Genomic DNA, 15,684 nt, shown 5'->3' on the forward strand with positions numbered 1-15,684 from the left:
CCCACAGAGACTGGATGCATGTTTACCAGGTTTTCCACTTGGTTTTTCCAGACAAGGGTTTTCTGTGTAGCTCCTGTCCTGGAACTCACTTTTGTAGACCAGGATGACCTTATACCTCTGTAGATCAGGTTATCCTAGAACTCACAGAGATCTGACTGCCTCTACCTCCCGACTGCTAGGATTAAAAGCATGTGCCACCACCACCCAGCTGTCCTCAAACTCACAGAGATATACCAGTGTCTGCTTCTGGAGTGCTGGGGTTAAAGGTATGTGCCGCCATAGACCAGCCAATCTTTGTGTTTAGTGCAGTGAGGTTATTTTCTTTTCTGCTGTGTATCAGAGGCCCTGAGTAACTGTGGGCTGTGAGAGATTACTCTGCTCTCTTAGCTCTCATTTGTATCTCAGACCTGCTTGGCCCCACAGAAAGCTCTACCCCTGCACAATGGGATTCCATTCATCATCAACCATAAGTTAAAGCCAACCTTGGGTCCACTGGCATTCAAAGAACTCCCATGTCTGTGGGGTCCATGAACAAGCAGGGCATACAAATGTGCTTAAATATTTCAAGGTTGACTTCTCTTCATATCCAGTTGAGTGCTTAGGATCTGCGAATCATATTAATGACCAAGGGCAAACACTCCACTTCCCATTGGTCCTAGTGATTGTAAGTATATTTTTGCAAGGGCTATGCTATTTAAATGCAGCATCTTTGTGGTGTAGTTTGAAAACAGGTATATGTCACCCTATCTTTGTTCTCTTTTTGCCTTGATTAACTAGAGTCCTTTGTGGATCTTTATGAACTTTAGGATTTTTCTTTTTTGCGTGTGTGTGTAAAGAATGTCCCTTAGTACAATACTAGGGAGTACATTAAACCTGTACATCTTTGTAGGGATGTCCTAGTTAGCTTTCTATTGATGTGATAAGCATTGTGACCCAGAGCAACTGTGGATCAAAGGGTTTATTCCACTTTCAGATTGCAGTCTCTCATGAAAGGCAGCCAGGGCAGGAACTCAAGCTGTGTAGAAACTCTGGAGGCAGGACCAGAAGCAGAGGCTATGGAGGCCTCTTAGACTTGCTTTTCATGGCTTGCTCAGCTTTATTTCTCAATCAAACATAGACCCTGCTGACCAGGGGTGATACTGCTAAGCCCTCCTACATCAATGGTTTAATCAAGAGAATGCCCCATAGACTACGGATCAATCTCATAGAGGCAATCCTTCAATTGATGTTCCCTCTTTTCAGGTGACTCTAATTTATATCAAGTTGACAAAAGGCAGCCAGCACAGGGAATTATAGACATTTTAACAATACTGATTTATGTTACACTGAGGAGAGAATAGCATGAATTTATGCTTTTCTTCAATTTCTTTTATACACATTTTATAGTTTTCAGGACAGAAGGCTGACAAATCTGCTCTAAGTCATTGAGGCCACCCTTTGTGTGTGATGTTGTCTTTTTCTGCTTCTGCTGCTGCTCCTCCTCCCCCTTCCCCTTCTTCCTTTTCATTTGGGAGAATTATTGTCATGAGGCCTGAGGTTGGGTGGAGAAAATAACCACATAGGGAAAATGTTAGGTTGACCTTCCCTTTGTGAGCTTTTTGAAGTTGGCAGACATCTTGGCAGGCTCCACACGTGAACAACACTAATATATTGTTGAGATGTGGATGCTGCCCAATGTGAACACTGTAATGCAAGGGAATTAAATGCACCAACACAGTTGTTTGATTTTATTGTGTGTGTGTATGTGTACCTTTACTGTTCAGGCCCACTATAGTACTTCTAATACATCTGGTTTTCTCAAGTGACATTTTTGGCAGAGTTACTCACATGTTTACTGGTCTGTAATTATGGGAGGACCAAATAGTGACAACCTCAAGGAGCTAGAGCGAGTCACAAGTTATCTTCTCTGGCCAGACAAACACCCAAATTGTATGTGGAACTGAGCAAAGTTACAGACTTGTCTCTGAGGTTAGAGCATCCTGTCAGAGCCTGACTTCCAAAGCACCAGACCTGAACAAAACCAGACACTACCCATGCACAGTTCATCTCCTCTCTTCAGCGGCAGAGCTGATGAGCTTCTGCCTAAACCGAGTGTTTGTCTGATTGTCCAAGTAAGTCAAGCTTGGCTCCTTCTCTAAAAGTATCAGCACAGAGCTGTCATACAGCCTTTCAAGTTGAGGGGAACCATTGTTTGACTTCCCCAATCAAACAGGAATAATTCCCTTACTCTTCCAGTTCTGAAAATTGGGAAGGAGGGAGGGCCTGTACCTGGACTGAGTTATTGGCCAACTCCTTTCAGGGAGCTGTTGCTTAGCTTCTACTATGTGATCAAAAGAGGTGGCAGTTTCTCAGTACATGGCTTAGGAGATACTTATTTCTGTCATAAATTTATTTTTATTTTATGCTCATGGTTGTTTTCCTGCACGTATGTCTGTGTGAGGGTGTCAGAAGCCCTGGGAATGGAGTTACAGTCAGGTGTGAGCTGCCATGGAGCTCCTGGAAATTGAACCCAGATTCTCTGGAAGAGGAGCATGTGCTTCTAAACACTGAACCTTCTCTGCAGCCCTCATGTTGTCTTTTTAACTTTGTTCAGAGTTCAGTTCCTGTTTGTCTTATAAAAGGGAGCAGACTGCTCATCTGAGGTCCCCAGAGCAGGTTGCTGAGTCATCTTTCTTGGGTGAATGAAGCCACCTTTGAGCTTCCTAGCAAGCATTACTAGCCCAACATTTTCCTGGAATTTGTTGTGCTTGAAGTTTTCCTCTTTGGCAAGCTTAGTGGTGTGCACTCAGAAGTTGGGCCTGAAGATACAGTCCAAGAACTTAAGTCATCTTTGAAACTCGTTTCCTGGTAGCAAAGGCAATCAACTCAATGTCAGGGATGGCCTTTGGAGTTGTCATATGCGGCAGCCATGCTGAGACACATAGGCATCTCTTCGGTCATTGCTTTGTTGTTTCTGTCCTACAAAATGTGGAATAGACAAGTAATTCCTACTCTACTTCCTGAAGTGAGCTTTTTGGAAAGAACTTTGTGAGGCTAGGGAACTTCCTGGTTTCTCTGTCTTTTATTGACATGATAGGCCTAGAACAGAGAACCTATCTGGTGCTGTGCTGTGCAAATTGTGAATGCAGTGAGGAAGAGACACACTTGCAGTGAATGTTCTTATGCTTGTTATTTGGGCTATGTTCAGGTCTACAAACCATGCAGAAATGCCAGGCATGTTTCTACACAGGAGAAAAGTAGAAATTATACCTTCGTACCACAATAGACATTAGCTTCACAGGAGAAAAGTAGAAATTATACCTTCGTACCACAATAGACATTAGCTTCCAAACGATAATTAAGAATATAGAAAATGGAATACCATGAAACTCTTACAATAGCAGGTGAAATCCTCACAAGCTTGCTCTGAGAGTCTCTGCATGGAGGTCACTGTGTCTGGTGTCTGCAGGTGGGATGAAACACTGACTGTACTGCATGTACTGAGCAGACTCTGAGCATTACAGTTTATACCCTCGTCAAATGGTCCAAGTGACTACTGTTTTCAGAAGCAGTGTGTGATTAGAGCCTTTTATTTTACAAAGTCCCTGCATATGCTGTCATTATGTCCTGACTCAGCATTTCAACATCAGCACCTCCTGGAACTGTGGTGAAAGCTTGAATCCTATATCTGATCCATTTGTTCCTAGGTAAGCAGAGCCCCTGGCCATTGTGTCTGAGGTAACCTAGTCTGACCACCCTTATTGGAGGCAACAAGCTTTCAGGGGCTCAGCTCTTTGTCTTCTGTCTTCTGTCCAGATGTCTGTCTAAAAGCCAGACTCTGAAAGAAAGTCATCCTGTCTTAGACATGGTGCTAGAAACAATAGAAATTCATTTAACAGCAAATGTTTTCATTTTGAAAGGCACAGAGGCTGTGTTATTGGTTTACTGGAGTCCTACGCCAGGGCAGTGTCAAGGCTTAGTGCCTGTCAGGCAAGACGGCTTCACTATCAGACCCATGGGATCACAGCAATATACAGTTGATGTGATCCTGGCCGATGCTATGTACCACAATGTGCCTTTTAGGGGCCAGTTTTTCTGTACCTCTAGTGTTCTCTATCTACCTATTCTTGGTGACTCTCATAGTCCATCCTTCTTAGCTTCCCTTCTTACAACGACTAAATGAACTTATGATAGATATAGAGGATTCTAATAGGCAGCCTCTTATTTTTTCTGAATTTCAAAATCCAAGAACATTGTTTCAGAAATCTGTCAAAAGTGAGCTTGCAATACAGGACATAAAATCCCCTGACCAAAGATCATAAACATGTTTTTTTTCCTTAATTTGCAATGCACAGAAGTAGTTTTTTCAGCCAATGTAGTTAATTAATTATTGCTCTCTTGAGTAAATCATTAATGCCAAATTTAACTTCACTTGTAAACATACAAATATACTTGTCCATAGAACAAGGTCTTGTTCCTATAAGAAGCTCTATTAGAAGAGCCTGGAGTCTCAACAGCTGGATTCCCCTGGGCTCCACTTCTCCCATGGCTCTTGAAGATTTTCCAGCTTCTCTTCCTTTCTGTGTGTGTCTGCTGCTGGCCTCTGGCTTTGTCCAGGCAGGCAGATTGCTGGTGGTCCCCATGGATGGGAGCCACTGGTTCACCATGCAGATGGTTGTGGAGAAACTCATCCACAGAGGACATGAGGTGGTGGTGGTTGTACCGAAGGTGAGTTGGCAACTGGGAAAATCCTTGAATCTGACAGTGAAGACATACTCAACTTCTCACACTCTGGAGGATCTGGATGTTACATTCAAGGATATTTCTGATGCTCAATGGGTAACTCCAGAAGATAGAACACTTTCTGTAATCAGAGGCCGAGGCAAGCATTTCTTTGACATAATATTATCACACTGCAGGGATTTATTTAATGACAAGAAGTTAGTGGAGTACTTGAAGCAGAGTTCTTTTGATGCTGTGTTTCTGGATCCTTTTGAAATGTGTGGCTTAACTGTTGCCAAGTATTTTTCACTCCCTTCAGTGCTTTTTTCAAGATATTTCCTTTGCCACTATTTGGAAGAGGGCACCCAGTGCCCCAGCCCACTGTCTTATGTGCCTAGACTTTTCTCAAAATTCACAGACACCATGACTTTCAAAGAGAGAGTGTCAAATCTGGTTTACTACATGGAAGAACGTCTATTTTGCCACTGCTTGTTAGAAACTCTTGTAGAAATTGCCTCTGAAGTTCTCCAGACCCCAGTGACTGTGGATGACCTTTTCTACCAAGTGTCCATTTGGTTGTTGCGCACAGACTTTGTATTAGATTTCCCCAAACCGGTGATGCCAAACATGGTATTCATTGGCGGGATCAACTGCCAACAAAGAAAGCCACTCTCCAAGGTACGTTGTCTCTTCTTTAGCACATGAAGAGAGGCCTGGGTTCAGGTAATAAGGAGGTAATTCTTTACTGATCTGTAATTTATTGTTTGAATCACTGCATGTGGAATTTCTTCCTGAGTCAAAGAATTGCTTTGTGCCAATTCACTGGCTAGGCAAAAGTTTTACATAGACGCCCTATTGATATTGCTGTATACACCTGTGGCTTAATTGCATATACATAGCAAACTATAATCTAATTTTAAATATATATGTTGCATTCCTATTTGTGTGTGTGAGGGTCATGAAATCAAAAAGGGGAGGAAACAAAGCACTTTCCAGAGGAGAAACGAAGTCAGGAATGATAGACATGCCACATGAAAACAGGTAGGAGGGATATTTAGCAGTAGGAAGAACTTACGGAGGGTAAGGCTGGCTAGAGAAAGAGTGGAAGAAACAGGAGTAAAGTACACCATGTCTGAACATGCACTAATTCCACCGAGTACTTAGTATGGTGACTCAAAAATTTAAAGAAAGACAAATAAATTTTGAAGCTACATGTTAATATTTTGGTGATGTTTAAAAAAACACATAAAGCCATAAAGTTCCATGGTCTCTCTATGTAATGTCTTGCTGTGGTTCTCTGTGTTGGTTCCCATCTGATGCTAGAGAAAGCAGCTCTGATGCTGGCTGACTAAGGCACTGATCCATGAGTATAGCAGAATATTTGCATGACTCAGTCAATTGTTACTTATTTTTCTTAAGAACGGGAGTATTTGGTTCTACCCTAGTTATCTGACCTTACAGACTCTGCATATTGGTCGCCTACGCAGTGTCAGGCATGGGTTGTATCTCATGGAGTGGTCTTCAATTCAAAACAGACTTCGGTTCCTTACGCTTCCAAAGTTTATGTCTCCATTGCCCTAGCATATTTTGTAGGTAATACAGATTATATGTCAAAAGTTCTGTGATTGGGTTTATCTCTTTTGGTAGCCTGCAAAGAATATTTCCGTGTCATAGATATCAGAACACGGTGGTGAATGTTCATTTTAGGCTCCATTTGACTGCTCTATGTTCAAGAGATGTGTGGGTGTTGTCTTCAGCCATGGGATTTTGTCAGATTGTGGAGATTAGCCTTTTTTCTTGACAAGGGTCTGGGTTGTTTGGGAATTTCTATGGGGCCCCTTTGACCCTCAACAGAATTGGATGAAAACCATTCCCCCAAAGGAAGCTTAGTTTGGTTACAAGATATAGCCAGTAAGGGTTCCCTGTCCCTTGTTATTTGGAGACCTCCTTAGGATAGCCTCATAGGATACAGAAGCTTCCACTGCACTGCAGTAGCTTTCCTGATTGCCACTCAAATATTCTTCAATTCTAGCTCTCTCCCCTCATTGGCTCCCTCAATCAGCTTGCTCTCTTTCTTCCCACGCTGTATTCCTGCTCTTGTTCCCTTCCCCTGCTCCAGAAGAAAGAATCACAGGCACTGAAGATAAACTAGAGGAAATAGGTTAATCGACCAAAGAAAATCTTAAATCCAACAAATCCTTAGCACAAAACATCCCAGAAATGTGGGACACAGTGAAAAGGCCAAACCTAAGAATAATAGGCATAGAAGAAGGCAAAGAAGCCTAGCTCAAAGGTGCAGAAAACATATTCAACAAAATCATCTTGAATGCCCTTCCCTGATAATGAGATTGATGACAGACTGGGAAAAGATCTTCACCAACCCCACATCTGAAAGAGGGCTGATCTCCAAAATATACAAAGAACTCAAGCAACTAGTCACCAAAACACCAAATAACCCTATTAAAATTGGGATACAGAACTGAAGAGAGAATTCTCAATAGAGTAATCCAAAATGTCTGAAAGACTCTTAAGAAAGTGCTCATCATCCTTAGCCATCAGAGAAATGCAAATCAAAACAACACTGAGACACCATTTTACTCCTGCCAGAGTGGCTAAAATTAGAAACACCAATGACAACTTATGCTGGAGAGGATATGGAGAGAGGGGAACACTCCTCCACTGCTGGTAGGAGTGCAAACTTGTACAGCCATTTTGGAGATCAGTATGACGGTTCCTCAGGAAAATGGAAATCAGTTTACCACAGGACCTGGCATTTCCACTCTTAGGCATATACGCAAATGATCCACATCTTTACAACAAAGACATCTGTTTAACTATGTTCATAGCAGCATTATTTGTAATAGCAAGAACCTGGATGCAGCCAAGATAGATGCCCCTCAACTGAAGAATGGAAAAAGAAGATGTGGTACATTTACACAGTGGAGTACTACTCAGCTGAAAAAAAACAATGGAATCTTGAAATTCGCAGGCAAATGTATGGAACTTGAAGAAACCATCCTGAGTGAAGTAACCCAGTCACAAAAAGAGGAACATGGTATATGCTCACTTATATATGGATGTTAGACATAGAGCAAAGGATCACCAGCCTGTAATTCACACCGCCATGTTCCCAGACTTCTCTCCTGCCTCCTAGATACCATGACTTTCAAAGAAAGAGTAGGGAATTGTTTCATTTTTTGGATGAACAGTCATTTCTCATGGAAATCACCTCTGAAATTATCCAACTCCCTGTGACAGTGATCTCTACAGTGAAGTTTCCATTTGGCTGCTGGGTACAGACTTTACTTTCCGCCATCCCAGGCCTGTGATATTTAACATGGTCTTCAGTGGTGTGATCAACTGTCACCAGAGATGGTCCCTTTCTCAACTATGTTATCTGTCCCTTAGCTCAGGAAGGGTGGCCGGATTTTGCATATTAGTGGGGGGGACGATTCCTTCTTAAAATGTCATTTAGTTTTTCAACATGCATATTTTGTGGTTCAATGAATTATTTCTTGCCAATTTATTCAAGAAACGTTATAAATCTTCTCTTACTGGTGTGTTTGTACAAACAATTGAATTAGTTATTTATAATTTCAGGTTGAGTAAAAAAAACTGGTTTCACATCAGTCCCTTCAGATCACTCTTTTATTCCATCCCTAGGTTCCTCGCTTACAAAAGTGCTTCAGGAGAGAAGTCTCAGCTTTTGAAAACATTTTTGAAATTACTTTGTAATAGATGTATATGTATGATACATCATCTTATAGTTACTTTACTAAAATAGTAATAGTTATTGTTTCACATGCTGCTCCTTACCTTGTACTTTGCTTAATAATAGATTACTGACATCTTCATGGGTGGGAACTTACAGATACTATAACAACATCAATTCATCTAATAGGGAGCACAGGCTATCTTTTCTATTTCTGTTTTAGTATCTGCAAGACTTTTTCAGTGTTGTTAAATTTTTCAATGTGTAGACCTTTCGTCTCTTTGATTAAGTTTATCCCTAAGTATCTTCCTTGAGGGATAATACTATAAATGGAATTTTCTCTGGATTATTTTTTCATGTAGTTTGTAGTTAGTGCTAGGGACACTACTGATATTTAGTGGTTGACCTTGTGTCTTGCATTATCCCTGTCTTTACTCATTGGTTTTAACTTGTTTGTTTGTTTTGATAACAAGACTTCCACAGAACATTTAATACTCTCAACTCCGACCAGTTTTACCCTCATCACATTTTATGTTTTAGATCTGAGTTTGAGTATTTTGTAGGTACATGTTATTCATGGCTTCATAGTTTATCCCTGATAGGGGGAGTAAATCTACTGCACACTGCATGTTGACAAGCATAGTGTGTTGTGAACGCAGACATTTTGCTTTTACCGTTAGGATTTATGATTTGGTATTATCAGTTGGTGGTATTCTCACATAAAAGGACACTGGCACCTATTCATCAGGTCTAGCAGTGAATTCCCTAAGCATTTGTTTATGTTTTATTCTTTGTCATTCATTGTTTTTCAGGCCAGATCTTTGTGTAGCCTAGGCTGAGCTAAAGCTGAGCACTGGAGTTACAGGCATGTGCCACCACACCTTGGCTCTCTCTTGTTCTCAAGAAATAATTCACTTGATAAATTATCCTTGGCTAATACACCCCCACCCCAATGCCTTTAATATACCATTCCATTTTCTTCTGGGCTGTGGGGAATGCCCTGCAAACTCTGCCAACAGTGAGTAGTGTTCTTACTCTTTTTTGTGTGTGATTTTTTTTTTTTTAACCTGTTTTGGTCTCTGTTCTATTGTGAAGAGGTACCATGACCAAGACAACTCTTATAAAAGGAAACATTTAACTGGAGGGGGGGGGAATGCTTATATTTTTCAGAAGTTTACTTCATTACATCATGGTGGGGAGCATGGTAGCAGGCATGGCAGACATGGTGCTGGGGAAATAGTTGAGAGATGCATCCTGATTCACAGGCAGATAGACAGATAGATAGATAAATAGGTAGGTAGGTAGATAGAAGGAAAGAAAGAAAGATAGATAAATAGATAGATAGATAGATGGAAAGAAAGATAGAAAGAAAGAAAGATAGATAGATAAATAGATAGATAGATAGATAGATAGATAGAGAGAGAGAGAGAGAGAGATAGGGCCTAGCATGGGCTTTTGAAAACCTCAAAGACCACCCCCAGTGACACACTTCCTTTAACCAGGCCACACCCACACTCTTTCTCAAATAATGCCACTCCCTGGTGACTAAGCAATCAAATATATGAGCGTGTGGACACTATTCTTGTTCAAACCACCACACTGCCTCTTCTTGTTCTCAGGTTTTGGTAGCTCAGAGTGTGTCTTGGAGTATTTAATTAAGGTGAATATTTACTGGCAATTCCCGTGTTTCCTTTTTCCTCTCTTTCTTCAGCTCCTGTCATATGGCAGGCTGGCCTCTTGGGAGAGTCCTGTCGTTTCTGTAGAGTTCCCTCACCCCTCTTGCTCTGTACCTAGATGACTTCAGCCATTCTGTCCTTCAGTTTGCTGGGCCTTTGGCTTGTCAAACCTGCTGGTGAAGCCCTCTGTCAGTCTGGCTGTTGCATTCTTCATCACACTTGAAGTGGTTTGTTGTTCACCTTCCAGTTTTTGTCTACTGTCATTAAATTTGTTTTTATTTTCATTTATTGAGACAGGGATTCTCTTTGTAACAGCGCTGGCTGTCCTGGAACTCACTCTGTAGACCAGGCTGCCCTTGAAGTCACAGAGATTCACCCACCTCTACCTCCCTGAGTGCTGGGATTAAAGCCGTGTACCACCACTGTCTAGTCTGTCATTAAGTTTTGCTTCCTATATTCTCATAGTTTGTTGAACATTTTTAATGACTATTGTTCTTTCTCAGTCATTTCATGGAACTCTATTTTTCCTGTGCCCCTATTACAGCTTTATTAATTTCTTTTAGGTATGCCACAGGCCTTTGATTCTTTATAATATCCGTGTCCTTGTGTTTACAAACAAAGCCTTCTAGTTTGAACTCCTCTTGACACATGTCTTTTGGTAGCAACAGACCTTTGCCTGTTACTCTAGCCTGTAACTCTGGAAGGGCCAGTGTACTTCCTGAGCAAGAAGGGCTTCTTGTGAGCTTTTTAGTTGACTAAGATGCTTGCTGCTTCCATGTTGATGCTGGGTGGGGCTGCTGGCAGGCTTTGCTGTTGGATGAGATGCTGGCTGCGGTGTGCTACCATGTGGAATTCTTGCCTAGGCTTTGTGACAACTTCTGTTTAATCTACTCAGGGAGCTAGTCCCTGGCCAGTCAATTCCATTGTTTATGATCTTGGGCAGGCCTGAAGGCTCAACTCAAGAGTTCAGTAGAGTTGCTACTCAATAAATGTAGGGCCAGAGGCTAACTTTTTATAAATATGTGGTTAAAAAAAAGAACCTTCCCTCTCTATCAAGTAGGGGAATGTGTTATAGACTTTTGGCTGAGTTGAGTGTCTTTGAGCTCCTGTGGTGTTTCTACTATGCTTCCATGAAATGTGCCCAGGTATGAGTCTCTCTGCCTGAGCAGGGCCAATTGGTAGGTCCTTTTGACTGAAAGGAGCTTCTGATTGACTTCCCTGATCAAGCACAAATACGCCCTTGGGGTCTCTGAGGTTCATAGGATTGGCAGACTTCCTGTCTGGCCTGGATCATTAATCAAGGGTTTTAGCTGAATGGAACAGATGCTGTATAATACTTCTGGAGTGGAGTAGCATTAGTGTATTTGTCATGGCTCTCTGTAGGGAAGGAACTGAATGGACAAATATATGGGGGGGTTAATACATTGGCTTACACAATATGCTCCAGGTAGTCTAGTAATGGCTGTCTTCATCCTGGAGAGCCTGAGAACTTAGTTTACTGCTCAGTACATGAGGCTGTACACCTAACTAGTTTGAAGGTGGTACTGAAGTCCTAGAGGGTCCCTGGTGAGCCACTGGTCTTTAGTCCATGTTGGAAGGATGGTTGTAGCAGAGTTCTGATTGCAGGGAAGAAAAGTAGTGGCAGTGGCAGCAACAGGATAGATAAACTGTTCGGAGAGTCATGAAGGCAATGAGGCAAAAAGCAAGACTTTTCTCTAGGGTCTTCTCTAACCCGGAACCACCACTAGAAGGTGCCACCACATTTGGGGGGCTGGGAGTCTTCCCATTCCAAATAACCAGATGAAGAAAAGCCTTTACAAGTATGGCCAGCAGCTTAGTTCTTGGATGGTTCAAGATCTGATCAAGTTGACAACCAAGAAGAAGCATCACAGCCACCCTCCACACTCTTCTAAATTAGTCAGGGAGCATCACCTTGTCTACGTAGGGGACTCGGACTATACCCCGAGAAGGACTAGAAACACCGAAGTATAATACGTGTCACTGACTAGAATGTCTTCCTATGCCTAGGAAGGTGACCAGGCTGGCTTTGTAGATGGGCTAGGATTTAGCTGTTACCTCTGGACAGGATAAAGTACCACAGTGATCTGTGTACAGGTCACTAAGACCTTGGCTTCCTTTCCTTCATTCTATCTCACCCCACGTGGCATGACCATGTCCTTTCTCCCAGTGACTCCCCAATCCCCAGTGATATCTCTGGGGCCAGTCCTCCTAGGAATTGTGATAACACTAAGGACTTTGTATTATGAGTGCCAGCTCACTTCTCTGCCAGTAGGTTCACACTCAGGGAAAGGGATCTCTTTATCAGCATTGCCCTGATTTGGGCACAGGGCTTGAGTGGCATGACCTAAGTAAGACAATTGTTCTTTCTTTCTTATTTGAATTTCATGTCCTGTGAACTGCTCATGCTTCTTGGACTTGTTTTCATTGTTAAGGTTTCAAAGTGAGGTCCTGGAGAGTTAGTTTATTTTTCGGGGGGAGGAGTAGAACCTCAGTCTTGCCATTACCAAAATTATACAGATATCACCAGGTTTGCTTTGTTTTATTTTGAGACAGGGTCTATTTCGTAGCTACAGCTGTTGTACGACTCACTATATCCACCAAACAAGCCTTGGTTCCTAGAGATCTACCTGCCTCTGCCTCCCTAGGACAGTGTTTTAAAGACATGTCACCCTAGCTATTTCTAATTATCAAAGATGATCATATGAGTGTTCTTCATTCACCAAGGAAAATAGGTGACTAAGTAAATATCTATTCACAGTGACATTTAAGTTAAAAGGGGACCATGTTGTGGTAGTAACCAGGATCATGCCTTGGGTTGGCTATAAAAGTCCTCTCTAAATGTGCCTCAATATATTACCTGGCATAGCCCATTGGGTTATCCATGAAAGTATAGAGAAAAGTTGCATAATGCAGACAAGTATAAAAGAAAACCACTTTTATTCTACTCTGAGCAAACCATAGTGGGAGCATTGTGTAAGTAGGATAAATACACAAAGAAACCATATGTCCTGACTACAATGAGTGCTCAAGGGGATGGAGAACAAAAATGAAATACGTAAGTCCTTTGGGGAAACCCACAGCAGAAGTCTCCACCTCTCTTTAGAATAAGTGACTGCCCACTGCATCGGATACATGAAGGGGAAATATGAAAAGAATTGCCAATCAAATCCCAGGAGTGGTCCATAGCATAGTTGTCTGTCTTATTTCAGAAATTCGGGGCACGCTGGGAGTTCCTAGGTAGAACAGGAATCTTACTGCATGTGCACCAAGACAGCAACATTGCTCATCTGGCAGAATTGTTCAAACCACTGTCTGTGAGGGTCAAGAGGCTAAGTATCCTTCCCCTAGGCCTTGGAAACAGAGGCAGCAAATCCCTTTGGAACACAGTTGGGTGCCCTAAAGAAAGCATGGAGATTTTTCTTTGAGGCCAATTCTAGAAATGTAAGATTCTTTGAATTTCTTCCTCCTTAAAAAACAGTTGGGCTCCTTAGGGTCAGGTATATTTCTTCATAACTGTTTCTAAACTCATGTTGCCTGATTCTGCCCAAGAAAAAGATCACAAGCCCTTCTTATCTGGAAAACAAAAAAGCAGGCATCTTAATAATGGCTCGATTGTTATTGTTCTTAAAAGTCAGTCACTGTCAGGAAGTGAACTTTCTTATACATCCTCCTCAGGAGGGTGGCTTTTCTAGCTCCCACAAGCTTACTCTCCCTAAATTAAAAGAGCCCAGAGCCCCAGCAGCTGGATTCACCTGGGCTCCACTTCTCCCATGGCTCCTGCAGATTCTCCAGCCTCCCTTCCTCCTCTGTGTGTGTGTCTGCTGTTGGCCTCTGGCTTTGTCCAGGCAGGCAGGCTGCTGGTGATACCCATGGATGGGAGCCACTGGTTCACCATGCAGGTAGTTGTGGAGAAACTCATCGACAAAGGACATGAGGTGGTGGTGGTTGTGCCCGAGGTGAGTTGGCAACTGGGAAAATCCCTGAATCTGACAGTGAAAATTTACTCAGTTTCTCACACTCTGGAAGATTTGAACCACCACTTCAAGTTTTTTGCTCACAAGCAGTGGGAAACTCAGGAAGTAGGAATGTCTTCTCTGCTCAAGAATTCAGGCAAAGGGTTCTTTGATTTACTGTTTTCGCACTGTAGGGATTTGTTTAATGACAAGAAGTTAGTGGAGTACTTGGAGCAGAGTTCTTTTGATGCTGTGTTTCTGGATCCTTTCGATGTGTGTGGCTTAACTGTTGCCAAGTACTTGTCACTCCCGTCCGTGGTCTCCAGCAGGGGAATATTTTGTCACTATCTTGAAGAGGGTGCCCAGTGCCCCAGCCCTCCTTCTTATGTTCCCAGAATTCTCTTGAAATTCACAGACACCATGACTTTCACAGAGAGAGTGTGGAACTATCTCAGCTATGTGAAGGAACATGCATTTTGTCCGTATTTTTTCAAAACTGCTACAGAAATTGCCTCTGAAGTTCTCCAGGCCCCAGTGACCATGAATGACCTCTTCAACCAAGTTTCCATTTGGTTGTTCCACACTGATTTTGTGTTGAATTTCCCCAGACCTACTATGCCCAACATGGTCTTTGTTGGTGGGATCAACTGTCACAAGGGAAAGCCACTTTCCAAGGTATGTTATCTCTCCTTTAACACACGAAGAGAGACCTGGCTTTGGACAATAAAGTTATTCCTCGCTGAGCTGTGGGTTGTCATTTACACTTGTTATTTTCAGTTTTATTTTGCTTCAAGAAAATATTTGCCCACTCACACAAAATTGTGCAGGAGTGTAACTTGTAAATCTTGCTTCTTGATAGGTGTGAGGTTCACTGGTATCTTATGACCACCAGGCTGAATTCATTATTGTTTTTTGAAGTAGACTGAGAAGCACAGTAAGAAATGAAGCTTCACTTTGTCCTTTCTTGTATTATGTCTCCTTTTAAGAAATGCTACTAGGAGATCTGTGTCATTCTCAGTTTCGGGAGTTACTTCACAAATAGTATGTGTAGTTATAAACATTCGGAACTATTTTTTTGAAATAAGACCCAGCATCAGCCTTGGTAAACGTTTCTTCACCTCCCTTTTTTACTTTTCAGCAAATGATCATTATCACATCAGTAAATTCACCATATTCCTTTAAAAATTATTTAAAAATTTTTTATTTGAGACTCTCATATGTGCATAAAATGTATTTTGATCAAATCCACCCCTACCCTATCCTCTCCAACTTCTCCCATACCCTCCAATGACAAGTGTGTTGTTTTAAATGTGTGTTTGTGAGGGGGGGGGGTATTTTGTTTGTTTGGTTTTGGTTTTTTTTTTTTTTTTTTAATACAAGGTCTCTCTGTATAGTCTCAACTGTTCTGGAACTCACTCTGTAGACCAGGCTGGGCTCAGACTCACAGAGTCCAAAGTGTTGGGATTAAAGGCATGTGCCACCATTCCCAGTATTAAATGTGTGTTGTTTTAAATATCCTTCTAACCTACAAACATTGGCAGATATTTAGTTCCACATGGGACCAATCATTCTTAGTCCTTTCTTTCTTTTTTCTTTTTTCTCTGTGTAGCCCTGGAACTCA

At 41.9% G+C, this 15,684-nt stretch overlaps 1 protein-coding gene across 1 annotated transcript; it reads left to right on the plus strand.

Annotated features, from left to right (window-relative positions):
* Positions 1-4,435: 4,435 nt before the first annotated feature.
* LOC127226589 (UDP-glucuronosyltransferase 1A8-like) lies at positions 4,436-14,928 on the plus strand. Its single transcript, XM_051190659.1, has 3 exons — positions 4,436-4,506; positions 13,863-14,738; positions 14,923-14,928. The coding sequence occupies exons 2-3, from the start codon at positions 13,881-13,883 to the stop codon at positions 14,926-14,928; spliced, it is 864 nt and encodes a 287-aa protein (XP_051046616.1). The 5' UTR covers positions 4,436-4,506; positions 13,863-13,880.
* Positions 14,929-15,684: the final 756 nt, after the last annotated feature.

Source organism: Phodopus roborovskii, unplaced genomic scaffold, assembly GCF_943737965.1.
Source record: "Phodopus roborovskii unplaced genomic scaffold, PHOROB, whole genome shotgun sequence".
In the NCBI taxonomy this organism is placed as follows: Eukaryota; Metazoa; Chordata; class Mammalia; order Rodentia; family Cricetidae; genus Phodopus; species Phodopus roborovskii.